Source organism: Solea senegalensis, linkage group LG11 (genome assembly GCF_019176455.1).
Source record: "Solea senegalensis isolate Sse05_10M linkage group LG11, IFAPA_SoseM_1, whole genome shotgun sequence".
Taxonomy (NCBI): domain Eukaryota; kingdom Metazoa; phylum Chordata; class Actinopteri; order Pleuronectiformes; family Soleidae; genus Solea; species Solea senegalensis.
This window is the reverse complement of record NC_058031.1, coordinates 362,130-380,778: the sequence shown is the minus strand read 5'-3', so window position 1 is coordinate 380,778 and position 18,649 is coordinate 362,130. Positions and strand designations below refer to the sequence as shown.

Genomic DNA, 18,649 nt, shown 5'->3' with positions numbered 1-18,649 from the left:
ACCCTGACAGGTTATTATAAATCTCTCTCTCTCTCTCTCTCTCTCTCTCTCTCTCATGCACATTTTTGATTTGTGTGTAAAAATGGAAACACAAGTACCAATTGTCAATTTGGGCCTTTCTATTCATTTTCTGTGGTGACATTAAATTATGATGGAAACACATACATGTGCTTTTTCATTGACAGAATATATGTTCAAAGATGACCAGGTAATAGTTTCCTTGACTATCACTGTGTTCTCATTAAGAAGTGTGTGTGTGTGTGTGTGTGTGTGTGTGATGACAGCGTAATGAACCAAAGGAGACTAAGTAGTCTGGGAGAAAAGTGAGTGTCTCATTTCTAATCTTGGAAACACTTAAAGAGTCAGACTCTTTGGCTGAGGTTCACGTTACGACCTCATCAGTCTCATCGTCTTCCACTCTCTTTCTCTCTCTCTTTGGTTTCCATAAATTTTCTGAATTTAGCCGCTTCATAACTTTAATTAGCTCTTCATCACAGTTGCCCACATCGTAGTTTGTTGTAGAGTTTGTCATTTAAAACAAAAAAAACGCCGCCAACCAGTTCATTCCACACCAAAAGAAACACAAGCAGAGAATAATCACCACGCAGTGTTGTCATTCCAGACTTGTGAGCACACTCGTGACACATTAGATTGTCCATTACCCAAACCGTGAACCTAATTAACACTATCTCACTCAAGACTGTACGATTCAAACTCCATTGGAAGTTTACAGTCGTCTTTGTGTAACCACACACCTACTGCTGCCTGTTTTCAGTCTCCACTTTAAGCCTAATTCAGTCAGGAACACCCTCATCACATTTAAACTATTTATTGCAACAAAATGGAAAATGCAGCGAGACTTGGCGTTGATGACTCCGCTCTTTAGATGCTCCGTGGATTTCTCAAACAGCATGCTAAGCCAAAACAGGGAGAGGGAGCCCAAGGAAGAGACTGAATCATATTTTAAACTTTTCAGACTATTTCACTCTGAACAAGAAAGACAGCAAAAGTTTTCCAGCAAGAAAATGAGTGAGCGATGAGTCTTATTTGAATGGTCCTCCTTTTTGTGTGAGTGGCTGTGGTTCACAGACACAACAAACTTGTTGATTCAATGTTTTAATCCTGAGAAAGCACAGACTAGACCAGTGTTTCCCAACCCTGGTCCTCAGCCCTGCTCCAACACACCTGATTCAGATGGTCAGCTGGTCACCAAGCACTGCAGAAGCCTGATAACGAGCTGTCCATCTGAATCAGCTGTGTTGGACCAGGGCTGGGAAACACTGGACTAGATGATCCAGTCAAGACACAAGACCACACAACATTTCAGGTAGGAGAATCCAGGGATTTGGGATCTGATTTAAACATGACTTCAGAATATAAACAGACATGTGGTTGACGTCAATTATCCAATCCAATCCATAAATAAAAGACACAATAAATAAAAGGTGATAAGACACATCTAAAACAACAAATACATTAAGAGACATACAAATGTGGATAAAAAACACAATGAAAATAGATCAAACTAAATAAATAAAACTAAATTAAATGGAAATAACATCAATAACAACTTAAAACAGTGTCAAAGGCCAATGAAACGAGGGGAGTTTTAAGAAGAGATTTAATGTACAAGACACTCTTTGTTGCATATTCTTATAACCTCTGTATAAAGGGTTAACATTTATATGTGAGATTTAAATGTGATGGCATCACTTTTAATGAGATGTTAATAACAGTCATTCATGCCTTATGTTAATCACTTTATATTGATTTATTTGTATCATTCGTATCATCGTTACCCCTTTGCAATAAGGGCAATTTAGAAAGTGACAGCAAATGTGTGTTTGAAAAGAGAGTTCACTCTTACACGTTTAAAATCACTGTGCAGAAACATTCATGAGTACATAATCATATCATCATCACAGCGAGGTGAGGCCTGGTGGGGAAATCAGAAAGGTTCCATTGCACCTTTATAATGTCCAATAAACACTGTGAGAGGAAGCAGGTGATTGCAGCAGTTCTCCTGTGTTGTTAGCACCCTGCCTACAGTCAACACAGTCAACGCCATTCAATTCCATACCAAAAACCCACAGAGAAAATCGGAGACATCAGTGTCTGAGATTAAAACACCACTGTTGACAGCTGAGCATAGGGTTTCATTACAGGTACAGCGACAGGCTCGACCTCCTGAACCCTGAAGCCAGACGGTTCTCAGACGTGTAGCTGTAGGAACATTGCGGCGTCTCAGTCCTTTGAGATGCTGCAGCCTGGAAGAGCGGCTGCATTGTGTATACATTAGAGCAATTCCAGGGACACACTTGAGGAAGTGTGTGCAGGGGCTGATACACTGAGTACAGTATGTACCTGGCAAGTGTTTTTACGCTCACCCACAATTCCCGTCGTTCGTCTGATCTGCAAACTAATAATACTGGAATATCGTCAGCTAAAAATGGGACAGATTTTATTTAACTTTTTTATGTTATTTAATTATCTCAACATTTGTGGCAGCTGTGGACTAATACTGTTCTAATGCCTTTGTTAAATCATTCAGCAGATCATCCATGTCAACATCTGAATGCAATTACTTACTGCCATGTGATTGGCGGATTAAAATGATGTTCATGTGCTTTGATTTAATTTATGTGAAAGAGTATTAGGGCCACATGTAAAACAAAATAAAGTAAAAAATAAAACGGCATTAATCTCTTTTTCTTCTTTCTTTTTCCTGAAAAAAGTCAGAATTCTGACTTAAATCTCAGAATTATGACTTAACTCTCACAGATCTCACAGTTCCTGCTGTTTTTTGTTTGTTTTTTAAATGTGGCCCTAAAACTCTTCCATAAATGTTGTATCGATCTCCAGCTAAGAACAACATTTTTTGTTGTTCTTAGCATCTTTTCTCCTATTTAATGCAATAAAAAACTCAATGTCTGCATGTATTTGTTGTAAGTACAGTATAAGACAGCTGTAACATGCTGGAAAATGTGCAAATGGACCTTGAAAAGTGTTTGAAAACCCCCCGTAAATCTTGATGTTGATGTAAATGTTGAACTTAAATGGATTTACCAATATGTTGTACTATAAAGGTGGAGTGGGGGACAGAGAGAGTGTCTGTGTAATCAAAGAAACTGTGTCACAGATTCAAATAAATATTTACTCAAATACTATATTTATATAGACAAAATGTAGTGTTGAATAAAATGACTTTAATTCAAGACCAACTGATGGATAAAAGTTAAAGCTGCAGCTGCAGAAACACACTCCCTCAGCAGTAGCACACACACACACACACAGTCATATACATACGCAGCATGATGGGAATCATAGCTCAGGTAGTTTAAATCTGACACCAGCATAAATGAATATGAAGGAATGAAATAGGATTAGCCTCTTTGCTATTGATTAGCTGGCTGTGTAATAATTAAAGCGGGGCCGAGCCGCAGGGCGACTGCAGTGTGTGTGTGTGTGTGTGTGTGTGTGTGTAAGTAATGTTCGCGTGAGGTTGTGATGAATGCCGTGGTCCCCAAACTCAAGATTGTTCCACTCAGCACAATTACAACAACCACCTCTCCTCCTGCCGGCAGCAGCAGCAGCAGCAGCAGCAGCAGCAGCAGCGCGACAGCTTCGTCATGCAAGAGCAGGTTTACTGTGTGTGTGTGTGTGTGTGTGTGTGTTTGTGTGCGTGTGTGTGGACCTCTTCTATAGTTTTAGTCTCAAAGGATTTTTTGGGGAAAAGTGAGGACATTTTCCTCATGTCTTATCATTTTAATCATATCAATGAATCTCGCAATTAATACAACATTAAAAAAAATAAGTGTGTGTGTGTGTGACCTTGTCAGGACCAGAAAAGTGCTCATGCATGGAGACCAAAACCAGAACCTAATTTCAGTGGAACTGGCCCAGAGTTTGAGGCTCAGATTTAAAACTGTGGGTTAAGTGTTGGGCTTAGGGTGAGGCATTCACTGGTTCATGTTAGCAATGATGCTTTGTTTAGGCCAGAGGTGTGAAACTGGCAGCCCACAGGGACACATTTCTTCTCCTGACCCCCCCGACAAGAGATAGACACTCATTGGCCCCGAAGTCATTTGAGTTTGACACCTGTGGTTTTAGGTCCTATGGAGAAAAGAATAGCTGCAGAAACCTTGTGTGTGTGGTTGTATTACATAGGTTAGAATTTGCTTTCTCTTCCAGATCGGTAAGAATGATGTACAAGAAAGTGTGTGTGTGTGTGTGTGTGTGTGTGTGTGTGTCCAGGTGTGACCCATGTTGTGGGGACAAGTACACGGTCACATTATGGGGACAAAAATCAAGTCCCATAACGTAAATGTTGACGGTTAGAGTAAGTCTCCATGAAATGAATGTCAGTGTAATGTCCTCTGAAGTCTTGGGAACCAGACTCACTTTCTGTGTGTGTGTGTGTGTGTGTGTGTTTGTTTCTATGAATTTCGTATTTGACTTTTTTGACTTTTTTTTTGTTCTTTCAGAATTTAGTATTCATTGCATCAACAAGCGTCCTCACAAACACTCTACCACCAAGTGTGTGTGTGTGTGTGTGAGCAGTTAGTAACGTAATCTCTTGATTTGTAGGATTGACCCCTCTTAATTCAATGGAAGGAGAATCGCTGTGACAGCAGCACTGAATGGATTTTCAATGCTACTGCACCTGCACTAATAAGTTTAAGGAAAACCTCCTCCTTTGTGTGTCACACACACACACACACACACACCAAGGCAGTTACTGTTCACAGATACTGTTCAAACTGAATGAAGTCATTGGACCGAACCGAGCGTCTGAATCCCTCCATTCTCTCCTCGTATACGTTCCCCAGTCTCAGTTAAAATGTCTCTTCAGTCTGGCGTCGCTGATCTATGTCGTCTGTAAAGGCTCGGTGTCAGTGAACTCATCACAAATGTCTTCATTAGGAGTCACACTGGCCACCAATAAAACCTGTTAACCCTCTCATCTGTCCATCTGAAAGCCAGCTGTCACATGGCCTACACTCGTGCCCACACTTCAAATGAGCATTTCAAGCTTCATGGCGGCTTCAATGGCTGCCTCAGAGCAAATGTGCGATCTTCTGGTGGACTTTCTTCTTTTCCATCTTCTTCAGCTTCTGCGTCACTCTGACCCCTGGTGCAGCACGTGTTGTTGTGTGAGCGAGCGTCTGGTGGCGGATTTCTCCCAAGGCTGTATGGTGAAGGTCAGGGACGAGTGTACCCACCCCGGTGGTGTTGGTGGTGCACCAGAGAGACGGGGAGAGGTCAGACGAGGTGAAGGAGACGGGAGAGGCTGGGTTAATGAGCGAGTCAGTGTGGGTGAAACAGAGACGTCGTCAGTGGAGGAAACTGAATAAAAAACTAAAGATTTATTTGCATATGTCATTTTATTTCTTTCAAGCACATTATTATTGTTTTACACACATAGAAGCACTCTCACCTGCAACATTAGGTACTTATAATATTCATCATACATACAACAATGACACATATACCATACATGCATTTACTCCTATGGAGAATATAGATACAGTCACAAGTGCATACATTTTTTTTTACAAAAATAAAACTAGTAAATTATGTGTATATATGTATACATATACATACACACACATATATATATATATATATATACACACACACACAATTTGAAAATTATAGATAAGATAAATTAAATAATAAAGGGACCACCATTTTAGTGGTACCTATTTTTATTTAATACCTTTTGGCTTTCAGATTGAGGTTTACATAGAATAGAATAGAATAGAATAGAATAATGTCTTTGGTCCCTCCATAAAATACAGTTCCATAATTGTTTTGATGATGTTTTTTCCCTTTATTTATATAGTAACACAGTATAGTGCAATTGTTTTTAAGCCACCATTAGATTTGTCGTTTCAGTGATGCTAAAAAAAGTATTTCTTAATCTCACAGAACTAGAATACAACCACAAAACACAGGTTAAAGTGTGAATTATTCACATTTTACACTTGAACAATAGCAGGACTCTCGGTCTTTTAAACACAAATGAAGTGGAACCTGAATTAATGTCTATAAAACAGCAGATGGTAAACCCTAAAAGCAGAACACAGATTGGAGGCAGGTTTGATTTAGGAAAACTTTAGTTTAATGGAAATTATTAATAATCATGGTTAAAGCAGGTAAGTAGTATTGATCTGGGAAAGGGTCTGAAGCTGGATATGGAGTTCCCTGACCAACACTGAGCTGTCTCACTGTCCAATAAAAAAGTCCAAAAACACAGAGTAATTGTTAACAGGTGACTGGATACAAACACAGTCAACAATCGAGCACAGTGTTGAGGGAGGAACCAGGTATTTGTAAGCAGAGCTTGATGAGGATGCAGTGCAGCTGGTGACCTGACTCACACCTGACTCCACTCCTGCAATCACCCACAGAAAGGAAGCCAGACAGAGAAAGAGACACTACCGACACTATGTCCTACTATTTCATTTCAAAAAACCCTCTCTGAAAAATGTATTTTCTGTGTTCCAACATAGTTCAAACATATAGTTTGTTCCAAACCTAACAAAATAAGACAAGCAATACTGTTCATTCTGATAACCTTCCTGCAACCTGTCCACTACAGAAGTTGGCAGGGTGTACATGTAGGCCAAATTCAATTCAATTCCATTTTATCTGTATAGCGCTGCATCACAACATACATTATCTCAATCATGGAGAGCAGAGAAACCCAACAGTTCACACAATGAGCAAGCATTACACCTCAGTGGAGACAAAACTCTCTGACAGAACCAGAATCAAAGATGGACAGCATCTGCCTCCCCCGGCTGACAGAGGAGAGATGGGAGACAGAAAGGGGGGAGAGAGAGGACAAGAGGGAGGTGAGGTGGAGACAGAAGAGAGAGACCAGGAGCAGAAATATGACAATTGTATCAAATCAAATAACTTTCTTTACAAAGTTCTTTACAAAGGTTTTGTTCACATTTTAATACTCAAGGCATTCTTGAGTATTACACATACATGTTGTATTAATTTAACTCATTGGAAGCTGGCGAAATAACAAGATTAACAGTCACATCATTCTATTCAAAATGCCACAGATTACAATTTGTGAAAGAAGTCAAATGATCTGATGTGGCGGGCACTAGTGAGGGGAGAAACCGAACACACATGAACTAAGCTAGTGGTGGCCTAAGACTTTTGCACCTCACTGTACATACTATGTATATGAGCATTTACAGGATGCAGTGCAACAGGCAGAAAAAGAGATGACCTCTTCAGTAATAATATAATAGTCACTTAGTTCCTTTTTTTCCCTCTTCATTCATTCATTGTCAACTGCTTTGTCCTCCACATGAGGGTGTGCAGGGCCACTGGAGCCAACCCCAGCTGACACAGGGGGCCAGAAGACGGGGTACACCCTGGACAGGTCATCAGTCCATCGAAGGGCCAACATTTAGTCCAATTACTATCACTGTGTGTCACAAAGTGGTGACTGCTGAACATGTTATACTGCATCAATCAGAAAGAGCAAATATGAGACATCACAGACAAGCTATAAGGCGTTTAATCCTGTGTACCTTCAGCTTCTCCGTTCCCTGAAGCCACAACAGGCTCAGCTAATTGTCTTCGGCTCCCTTCTCCACTCACCAGTCGCTATTGTATAGCTGTTATCTGTCACCAAGATCAATGTAAAAGCAATAATACTCGCCCACGGTGAAACAGTCAAGAAGTGATACAAACAGTCCACACGAATACATGGTGCATTCACTGTCCACGTCTGAGTAACAGCCTTTTAATTACAAAGAACAGGGAGAAAATCGTTGGCACTTTTCACAGGGACGACTAATATCTCACACTGAGGGCAACGGACTGTGGGCAACGGACTGTGGAGCGGGCGTATGGAGAGCAGAGGGCGCCCTCTAGTGCTCAACAGGCCGGAGTGCCTGAACCTTTGTGACCCTGACTCGACAGCTCCACGCGTCAAATGCAGTCCCATAAAGAAAATGTATTTTTTGTCTTCTACTGTTGCTTCTTCAAAAAGGGCACTCCTCTTCTTTGATAAGTTATCATTCGACTCGTACTAACACTCGCCACACAATGAAGCAGATGGACGGTCCCAGACTGTGATATTCACGAGGCCCAAATCGGATTATTTCTGAGGCATTACATCACGGAACTGTGGGCAATCCTTCACTTTTACATGGCACGTTATCCACACCACATAATGCACACGGGTGCCTGCTTCTCATAAAGGAATGCCGTAAAGTTTTCTGCCGGCCTCCTCATCGCCTCTTTACACAGAGAGCAATAATCTGAGTGGACTTCCAACTGTTACAATAAAGACGGAGCAGTAAAATCCACGACTGTGATGACAGATTATTACACTACACTTGGCCCAGACCGCCAGACCAGTGGCGTATTGTTGTTGTGAGTTGTGTGTGCTTGTGTGTGAGGACACGTTGCTCTACTGTCTGTCGTCTGAATCTCTATCATCCTGTTTAATATTTCCAGCTCCTGCGTCAGCACGTCCTCTGTTTGTTAGGCCACGTCAGGGTTGAAGTCGACAGATCGCCGCAGCCCATACGACAGCGAAAGCCCTTTCATTAATTTGGCAGAAAAAGACTCGATTACTGAGCTCTGGACCTCTTAGTGCTGAGAACAGCCTTTCCCCACATGCATTGATTTCCTCGGCCCGTTCGCCCCCCACGCCCCCCCGCTCCCTCCCTCTGTGTCTCTGTTCAGGCCGGATCAGCAGACATATTCCTCCACACTGAATCATCTGAATATCATACTATAATATAGTCCATGATAAATGCTAACTAGACAGCAGCTGCTGTTTTGATTAATGAAGATACTGCGCTGGTTCACACCAGCAGAATTGGCGCCCTACAGCCCAAACCACAGATAACTATTCAGCGGGTATTAATCATGGTTAACCAGGCAGCACCTTCTTTCAGGACAAATGAAGAAGCTTAGAGTGGACTTAAAGCTACAATGAGACCACCTACCCACACACACACACACACACACACTAATTATATACCGCCATACATTCACATAATACTGAAAGGTGAGCTTTTAAAACCACTTCAATTATACTGTTCCACAACAACCTGCTCTCATCTTGGTGGGCGATTAATATCTCTTTATTATTCTTCTGTGGTGTTTTTCTCTTTAGTCTCCAGCTTCATTGACTTATTTTTGGTGCTTATTTATTTGTATGGCTGCGTTGCCTATATAAAATAACATAATTGAAAAAGGAAACAAAAAATCTGAGGACTTCTACAAGTCTCTTGTGAGTAACCAGCTGTAAAATGACATTTATTAATGACCATTAAATGTCCTCAAATTCTCTCATTAATAATTGCCTCAAGACTGTCAGAAGTGTCATGAAAAATGATCAAATTTACTACTTAATTGGTCCAAAAAAATGAATCTTAAGTTGGACAAAAGCATTGATGTCATCCATACAGCTCTTGAAAAGCACATGCTTGGAGTGCTACTGCTGGTTGCCCAGTGGGTGGCAGTAGACATTCCAATCCATTGTTTCGCAATTGTGGTTCTGGGGACCAACTGTCCAGAATGTTTTTGATGTTTTCCTGCTCCAGCACACCTGGTTCATATGAATGGGTCGTTATTGGGCTTTTACAGAACTTTATGACAAGCGGACCCTTTTAAGCAGGTGAAAACACATGAAACATGCGGGACAGTGGGTCCCCAGGACCACAACTGAAAAACACTAATCTGATGTCACTGATTTGAGATGCACACAGACTAGTGTATATCTGTTTTACTCAAGTGTAGCTCTATGAACAGTATACCATGATCATTTTAATGGTTGACTGTGGACTTTTTCACAAACCCGTTGGACAGACCACAATTTCAAACATTAACCCTAATCCATTTCAAAAGTCATCTGCATATACTGTAAAACTGAACTTATTCTAAACTTTTTTTTTAGAAATTAAAAAGAAAATGTATATATACATATAAATATATATATATATATATATATATATATATATATATATATATATAGATAGATAGATAGATATAGATATAGATATTATTAAAAAATAATAATTGTGATCTAAAGAAACAAAGGAAATATGAAGGATTTTGGTCTGCTTGGGTTTGAGTAACATATGTTTACGTGATATGAACAAAGCAAAAATCTTTATTTTCTTCCCTCTTGCAGTTATACATTTATTATAATTAATAATTAATTGTATTTTAATATTAATAATATAAACGTATTTGTGGTATTTAAATACTTTGGTGGACTTTGACACATGATTATAGAATGCTGACCAAAAACAAAGAGTCTTGACAGCACTGACATTTGTGAGAATACAGAGCATCTCTAATATTTACTGTGTGGCATCATACACTTTCATTCAACCAGTTGAAACCACTTTTGATTTTGCTTACCTTCTGAGCGATCAGTATGATAAATAGGTGTTTGCACTTCTTTTGAACTAAAATGCCACAGCTGGTCCAGTGTTTTTACATAACATAATGGAAACTCATGATGTTTTGGGGGTTTTAAAGACCTTTTTTCGAGTTTCAAACATTGTTGAGGAAAGAGGAACTACACTAAACCAACAATGTACATTTCCCGGTACATGTTATCACATCACAAATATGTGGCTGCACAGTAGAAACGGGAACAACACTACAGGTTTGTCAGGTTTTCCTCCGCCTGTAAACGCTAACTCTTCTGAATGTTACTGTACCTTTCTCACATGGAAAAACACATGGCAACAAAAAGGAAAAGTACTTCTCAATTTCACATTGCTACTGTCAGGAATTTATGAGAGATGTACTAGAGGTCAAAGGCAATGCATATTTTTTAATTCATCAATGCTGGCAGCCTTTTCCCAAGCAATGACAATGTGACATTCTGACTACACTGTGTCCTGCACTGAGGGTAAGAAAAGCAACAATATGTTGCATTAAAACCAGAAAAACTAATTAAGAATAATATGTAAATTATATTCAAATGCAATATATGACAAAAGTGTCCCTAAACTAATATTTCCATATATACAAGGTCATGTAATATTATGACATATATAATTTATCTTAATATATGAAGATAAAGATTCAAAAATGATGAAAAAGCCATTATAAAATGTGTAGTGTATCAGTGTCCATTTGTACATATGCCTTTATTATACTTCTATATATTATTATTACTACAGCTGCCACACTGTTTACCTCATATTTCATACATGTCATTTTTAAGTGTACCTACTTTTACTTCCATGTACAAATAAATAATAATGGTGATGATTAGATAAATTGATAGTTTCAGAGTGATATTAAATTTCCCTCCACTGTGCCTGGGATGTGCACACACTGGAGGTTGTGTGTGGCCATAGTTGATGGCTGCTGCCCCGCTGTGGCGAACTGGACAACTCACACCATCACAGATTAATATGCACACCTGTCAACATGCAAATAATGACATCAATGACACCTTCATGATACATAGTAAAACAGCAGTTTATTCATTTTGGAATATACCATTTTTATGGACAGTGTTAAACCTGCTAAATCACAAATTCAGGGATTCTACACACAAAGTCACACAGACAAATTTACACATCAGTCAAATTCAGAAAACAATGTTGAAATTAATTTGAACTGGCATTCTGCACTGTACACCATGTACAACACTGTATACCATGGCTACTAAAAAAAACAAAAAACAGAGGGGCTACTGTAAACAACTTTCTTTAGAATCTGTACTATTAAACAGAGTTTAATTGTTTTGTTGACTTCTAAAAAAAAAGAGAAAAACAATGCAAGCAAGTCAATGAGCCACAACTTTCCTTGTGAGATAACTGTGTCATCAGCATATTTTAAATTCATTATTGGTCAAACTAACCTGATTGTCTGTCAGTTCCCCTTTACCTGTCAATCGTCATCCACAAATCTAAAACAAAACACAAATATAAAAGAAATTCACAGGTTCAAATAATGCCTTATAAAACCCAAACAGTATGCAGCATTAACAATTTCATATCTACAGAAACCATTATGTTGTCTCTTTTGAACCAGTATGATGACCATTTAAATTCAAACACACACAAAACAACGTAATGTGTGGCATAATGTAAATGTGTAACATGTAATAGCATAATGGTAACATGATGTAATTGCTTAACGCGCCATAACGTGATATGAATGCAAACAAAATTCATGGAATTCAACGAGCAAACAGACAAGCTATAAGAAAGTTAGAGTCCCAGTCCTAATATCAGGTATTGAGAAAAAATTGTATCTGTTGGTTGACCTTCTTTCACTAAGTGTATCTTATTATATTTGGTATGAGTTTTGAAGGCAATCAAAAGATTAGTTGCAAATTGTAATTTGTTATACGGACATTCTCAAGTGTTATTTACAGTAGCAGTCTGTTTTCATAGAGAGAATGAATAAACTAAGTTGTGATGGAAACAGTAAATGCCCGCCCCCCAAAACACAGAAAACATGTTTGCATTTGTTATTTGCCCCAAATGTGTCTTTTTCATTGGACATGCATTTGGCCATAAGTCAGTACCAGCACACTGTCATGGGATTAGGATCTGGTGCTCTGTATCTGATGTTAAAATACGCTGACATTGGCGAGGGCATGGCTCGTGAGATCACAGTGTGAATATGTGTCATGTTGTCTGCATCATAGAATGAGACCTTCTTGGATGAGCAATTTAGATAAATCCCAATCTTTCTTGGTCTGCCTTCAAACTGTAGCTCCGTGATTATGTTTGAATTGCAGGTGGAATATTTCCGGCCATCGTATTTTAGGAAAGTATTTTTGATCCCTAGCTCCCAATACTCTCTGTGTCCAACATCTACCTCCCAGTAATGATGCCCTGAATAGAACTCATCAACACTAAATGCATTATATATGTCTGAAATTATGGTTTGGCCAAATCCTGCACTGGGCCCAAAAGAAGGATTGGCCATAAATTGTCCAAACCCTCCATCAGGGCTGAATGAAGGGGTTGATGTGGTTTGGACAAATCCCATACCAGAGGTAAATGGGGGGTTTGTCCTGGTTTGTCCAAATCTTGCATTGGAGTAAAATGAAGGGCTGCTTGTGGTTTGGACCAATCCTGCACCGGAGCCAAATTGAGGATTTGTCTGGGTTTGGCCAAATCTTGCACCAGAGTCAAATTGAGGATTTGTCTGGGTTTGGCCAAATCTTGCACCAGAGCCAAACTGAGGATTTGTCTGGGTTTGGCCAAATCTTGCACCGGACGTCAAAGAAGGAATGGCCATGAGTTGGCCAAATCCTGTGTGAGGGCTAAATAATGGACTGTGCTTGGTTTGGCCATGTCCTGTAATGGGATTGTGAACCAAGGAAGGGTATAAATGAGGTGGCATGCTTTTGGGTGTACAAAACAAACTCCGTCCATCATCAGACACTGTTATATCTGTGCTATTTCTTCTGAGTGACAGCAGTTCTGCTCGGGGCTGGATGACCTGGAGCATCTCCTTCCACACAAAGAACTGCAGGTGACTTTCATGAGGTCCCAAAGAGAGATATGTTTTCACCAGTTGGAAGTCTTTGGCTCTTGGTCTAAATAAATGTTCTGGAGGCTCACTGTTATTCTCACACCACCACTTCAAGAACTTGTAAGTGTCTGTGATTTCCAAAGCAGAAGCAACTTTTACCTCCAGCACTAGGCTCTCTGTTACAGCTGTTTCTATTGCATTTAATGTCTTAGTCATTTTCTGGACAGCATCTTCCGCTTTGTGTTTCAGATCTGTCTTGATCTGTTCTTCTCTTTTTCTCAAAAACTCATGCATCTCCTTAAACTGTTTGCAGATATGGGTCATCAGCTGCTTTGACTTCTCTTTGGTTTTAGTTATCTCTTCACTCTGATTGTTGGCCAGATTTTCAGTTGCACCAACATCATTAGAGATGCGCTGCACCAGTGCCTCCAGCTCCTTCCTCAGAGACACTACTGCTTCTTCAACTGGTTTAAATATGTGTTGTTGGTGAGTCGCTCCATCTCGGCATATGACACAAGCTAACTGCTGATCTGTGACACAGAACAGTTTCAACTTCTCATCATGTTCAGGACACAAGTTGGCCACCTGTGTGGAAAAATATAAATATTTCAGTCAAGTATAGCAACAGAGAGATGATGAACGATTTTTTTTTTTTTAGAATGGGTTTGACCCAGTCACGGGATACTGATAACCCTGCTTTTTAGGGTCATACAGTCTCGACATTTAGTTGAGTAAGTAGGCATATGAAAATCATATTATTATCATTTTCAAAGGCAAACACTATGTAGAACATAGCAGCCACTCTGCAGCAGAGGGGACAGACACCACTGACGTCACTGCTGTGAAATGTTCAGCCGTCAATCTCGAAGCATGAACCCGGGCTGGCAAAAGTTGTGCTGCATCATTCCCTGTCACTTCTCATGTTTTCTGTGATCACGTGTGTTCATGATGAGTCATAGTAGTCAGGGCTCCTAACAAGACAAGTAGTGTGGGATGCACAGTATTCCTACAATTGTTAAACTCAGTGTAATTTTGGTTCATTTCATTCATGTCTTTTTGTTCTATGACAAAACTATTATGTCATGTCACGCACAAGCACAGAGGAGATTCATCATTTTCAATCATAGGAAATTCCAAACAATCCTGTCTTCTGAGCACTGAATTATTTCACAATAAAATAATTGTGTAAGTTAAAGTGATGGGAAATGCATTACCCAATTCATTTAAGATATTTTAACAGACAACCTCTGTAGCACCAGTGCTTCATGAAGGTTTACAAAGCCCAGGAGTAATGATGAGTAAGTGAACACCGTCTGAACCATGCAACTGGTGGAGCAACATTTTCTAACCCCTGTGAAACGAGCAAAACGGGTTTTGACATACCCCAAATTCATTTTGGACCAAAATGTTGGATTAAACTAAGCTGCATATATAATGATCTATACAGATTGGCCACATGCAATGTTTCTATCACGGCAACCTATAAGCACAAAACATGAAAGAAAACACAACACACCTCTTCATTCTCAAATTCATGCTCCACCTTCGCCTCCTTTGTGTTTCTAGCCTTTTCAGCGAGGTTTTTCAGTATATGGCTGGTTGGAAGACGGGTCTCTTCCTGAGGAAGGGGCGTCCGACACTCTGGACAAAAGCGCTGAGTGTTCCTGGCGTCTGTGATGCACATTCTGCAGAAAGAGTGGCCACACAGCAATGTCACCGGGTCGGTGAAGATGCTCAAGCAGATGGAGCAAGTCAAATGTTGGCAGTAAGGAACCGAGGCCATGGCTGATGTGTTAGTTTTTTCTCTCTGCTCTGCTTAGACATTGTTTTCTTTTTTTTAAGACACTCGTTCCTGGAAAGCCACACCCACTGTTGCGTCAACAACAAGTCATCGCGCAACTGGGCAGGCAAGGCAACTGTTTTCAGGTTTGATTACAGGAATTACACATTTGTAGGAAGGTGGCAACAACATCATGGTTAAAACCTACTCTACTTCAGCTCTACTTCACTAACTTGTTGCCCTGAGATTCAGTTTTACCTATGTGATTCCTCCAGGTGTTTTGTGCTCCCCAAATGCACTAAAACACCCCTATTGTTTGGAAGATAAGTACCCAGAATAACACAACTGTACATTTTTAAGACTGTTTAAGACCCAGTCTTGGGTATATATTGTACAGTAAAGAGAAATGCTACACTCTAGTGGTGAAATTTTGAAACAAATGGGCTGAGTTCATGTTCTGAGAACTCTCCATGCAGTGATCTTTAGCAGCTCAGCACAACAATTGACACTTGACACTGAAAATACACTAATGTCACCAAACACTTCACACACGCCCTTGAGTTTGTGTGTGTGTCAGTACATTAACTGATATATTTGTGAGGACATTTTAAGAGTAAAGGGTTAGGGTTAGGTTTCTTGGTTGTGATGTTACGGTAAGATGCCAGGGATTGGTATTATGTGTATGATGTCACTAAGATATAAAACAAAAATTGTGCATGTGTGTGTGTGTGTAGCTTGTTGTTTGTCTTGAGATTGCATGAACATGGATTGTCCCATGATTGTTAATGTGAACTCAAAGAATGAATCAAATAATTTTACTACTTTATTTTCCCAAAGAAAAAAACAATTCCAGTGATGCAGTGTGAATCATCCATGTATATGTTCTACGCATACTTGTACAAATGATATACGGTTGTTACAGATATACAGTTATTACATCATCATCCTCATAATCATATTACATGCTTCTAGTTTCTGATTCCCCCAGCATACATTCATATATCACACATAAACACACACAAAAGAATAATTCCTTAAATGTTCATGCATCAGTCAGATTTAAAAAAAAAAACTGTTGTCATTTTTTTTTAATAAAACAGTGGAGAAGGTCCTTGTCTGTAGTTCTGACTGACTGGTAGAAAAAGTCCAGGTAATAAGCCTCTGTAGGCTGACCAGCAAGTACATTTCAATCTATGTGCACTCTCTGAGAGGGAACATATCCTGGATGACTAAGAACCTTCTCAGACATCATCTTGGATGTCTCTCTGCAGCTCGGAGTTTCCCTGTGGCCCCAGTGTCTCTCTCTCTCTCTCTCTTCACAACCAGCACACTCTTAGCGGGTTGTGATCTGCTCCCTTACTAAATTTGTATTCTATAAATGCTTTCACTGGTGCTGACATGTCACAATTTGTCATGGTGTGTAAAAGAGTCATGTTTTCTGCATCATAGAAAGAAAGCTCTGCTGATACGCAGTCAAGGTAGAGCCCAATCTTTTGTGGTCTTCCTGTAAGTTCTAACTCTGTGTCTGGACGAGATGTGACATATTTTTGTTGATCAAAGCACAGGTAATTTTTTCCTGTTCCTACTTTCCAGTATTTCCTTTTTCCAACCTCTATTTCCCAGTAATGCTGCCCTGAGGTGAACTCACTGGAGCTGAGTGCAGAAGCACATCGTTCTGTGGTGTTCTCCCTGCATCTCACTGAAGTATAGGAAGCACATCCAAATCCTCTTACACGATCCCTGGCACAATATGTACAGGGTGTGCAGTTGTTACTTTGGATGATTTGGGGACCATACATCAAATCCCTCCCATCATCAGACACAGTTATGTCTCTGCTTGTACTCTGGAGGGACAGCTGTTCTTCTCGGGGCTGGATGACCTGAAGCATCTCCTTCCACACATAGAACTGCAGGTGACTTTCATAAGGTCCTAAAGAAAGACAACTATTCACCACTTGAAAGTCTTTGGCTATAGAACTGAACAAATGTTCAGGAGTCATCTTGCTGTTGTTCTTAGTCCAATTCTTCAAGAACTTCTCAGAGTCTGTGATTTTCAAAGCAGATGTCACTTGTTCCTCCAGCTCTCTGCTCTCTGTCAGAGCTGTTTCCATGCCTTTTAATGTCTCACTCATTTTCTGGACAGCATCATCCTCCTTTTGTTTCAGCTCTTTCTTGATCTGGTCTTTTCTCTTCCTCAGAAAATCATGCATCTCCTTAAACTGACTGCAGATCTGAGTCATCAGCTGCTGAGACTTCCCCTTGGTTTTTGTTATTTCTTCACTTTGTTGGCCAGCCTCTCTGTAGCACAGACGTAATCAGAAATGTTTTGCACTAATGGCTCCACCCCCTTCCTTACAACAGCAGCTGCTTCTTTGACTGGTTTAAACCTGTGCCCGTCATGCTTCTCCCCATCTCGGCATATGATACAAGCTAATTGCTGATCTGTGACACAGAACAGTTTCAGCTTTTCTTCATGTTCAGGACACAACTGCTCATCGACCTCGGAGAACTATAAACAAACAAAAAACACAATATTATATATCATTATATATATATTATTTAAGAAGCATTAAAAATGACTGACATATAGACTCTAAAGTCACAAACTTACTTCTCTGCCATTTCCTTGTTCTGTGCTCAGCCTCTGCGCTTCCTTTTCAGCAAGATTTTTCAAAATGTGATTGGTCAAAAGATATTTACCTTCTTTAGGAACGTCTGCCCGACACTGTGGACACTGACGCTGCAAAGTCAGAGAATTCTCAATGCACTCTCTGCAGAAAGAGTGGCCACACAGGAGGATCACAGGATCCCTGAAGATCGACAGACAAATGGAGCAAGTCAAATCCTCTGAGTAGGAAGCTGAAGCCATGGCTGCTCGTGCTGGCCCTTGTTTTGCCAACCCAACTGACAAAGCACTTTTCAAACAGTCACTCCTACTTCCCAGAAGAGCCACTCCCCCCTGCCTCAGTTGCACCACAGTCTCTGAGATAATCTAGTATGTTGGGCTTGTATGTTTATTGAAATCATAGATACGTGTGGGCAGAGCTTTCTGAACCAAACTCTATAATGTGTCACAAGTCACTTTATATTGGCCATATGTTCTTATTTGTTTTTATTGCTTTTATTTTGTTGTATTTAAATGGGGGAGGGAGGGTGAGTGAGTGAGTGAGAGTGTGAGAGATGGCATCATTTTGTTGTGTGTGGTACATGCAATGACAATAAAAGCTTGCTGATTCTAAATGTAAGTAATATTGTTTCATACATTTCTTTAAAGGCGCTTTACAAGCACAGGAAAGGGTGGATCCCACAAAGAGACAAAACATCAGACTTTATTTGTTCAAAGAAAAAAGACAAAATCCAGTG

The 18,649-nt window shown here is 40.0% G+C and overlaps 1 protein-coding gene and 1 pseudogene across 1 annotated transcript; both read right to left on the bottom strand.

Annotated features, from left to right (window-relative positions):
* Window positions 1-11,469: 11,469 nt before the first annotated feature.
* Window positions 11,470-15,348, bottom strand: LOC122777798 (zinc-binding protein A33-like). The gene is made up of 2 exons (XM_044039283.1): window positions 15,023-15,348; window positions 11,470-14,091 (listed from the first exon to the last, which is right to left on the bottom strand). Exons 1-2 carry the CDS (start codon window positions 15,287-15,289, stop codon window positions 12,541-12,543), a joined length of 1,818 nt encoding a protein of 605 aa, XP_043895218.1. The 5' UTR covers window positions 15,290-15,348; the 3' UTR covers window positions 11,470-12,540.
* A 748-nt stretch (window positions 15,349-16,096) lies between these two features.
* Window positions 16,097-18,215, bottom strand: LOC122777799 (annotated as a pseudogene).
* Window positions 18,216-18,649: the final 434 nt, after the last annotated feature.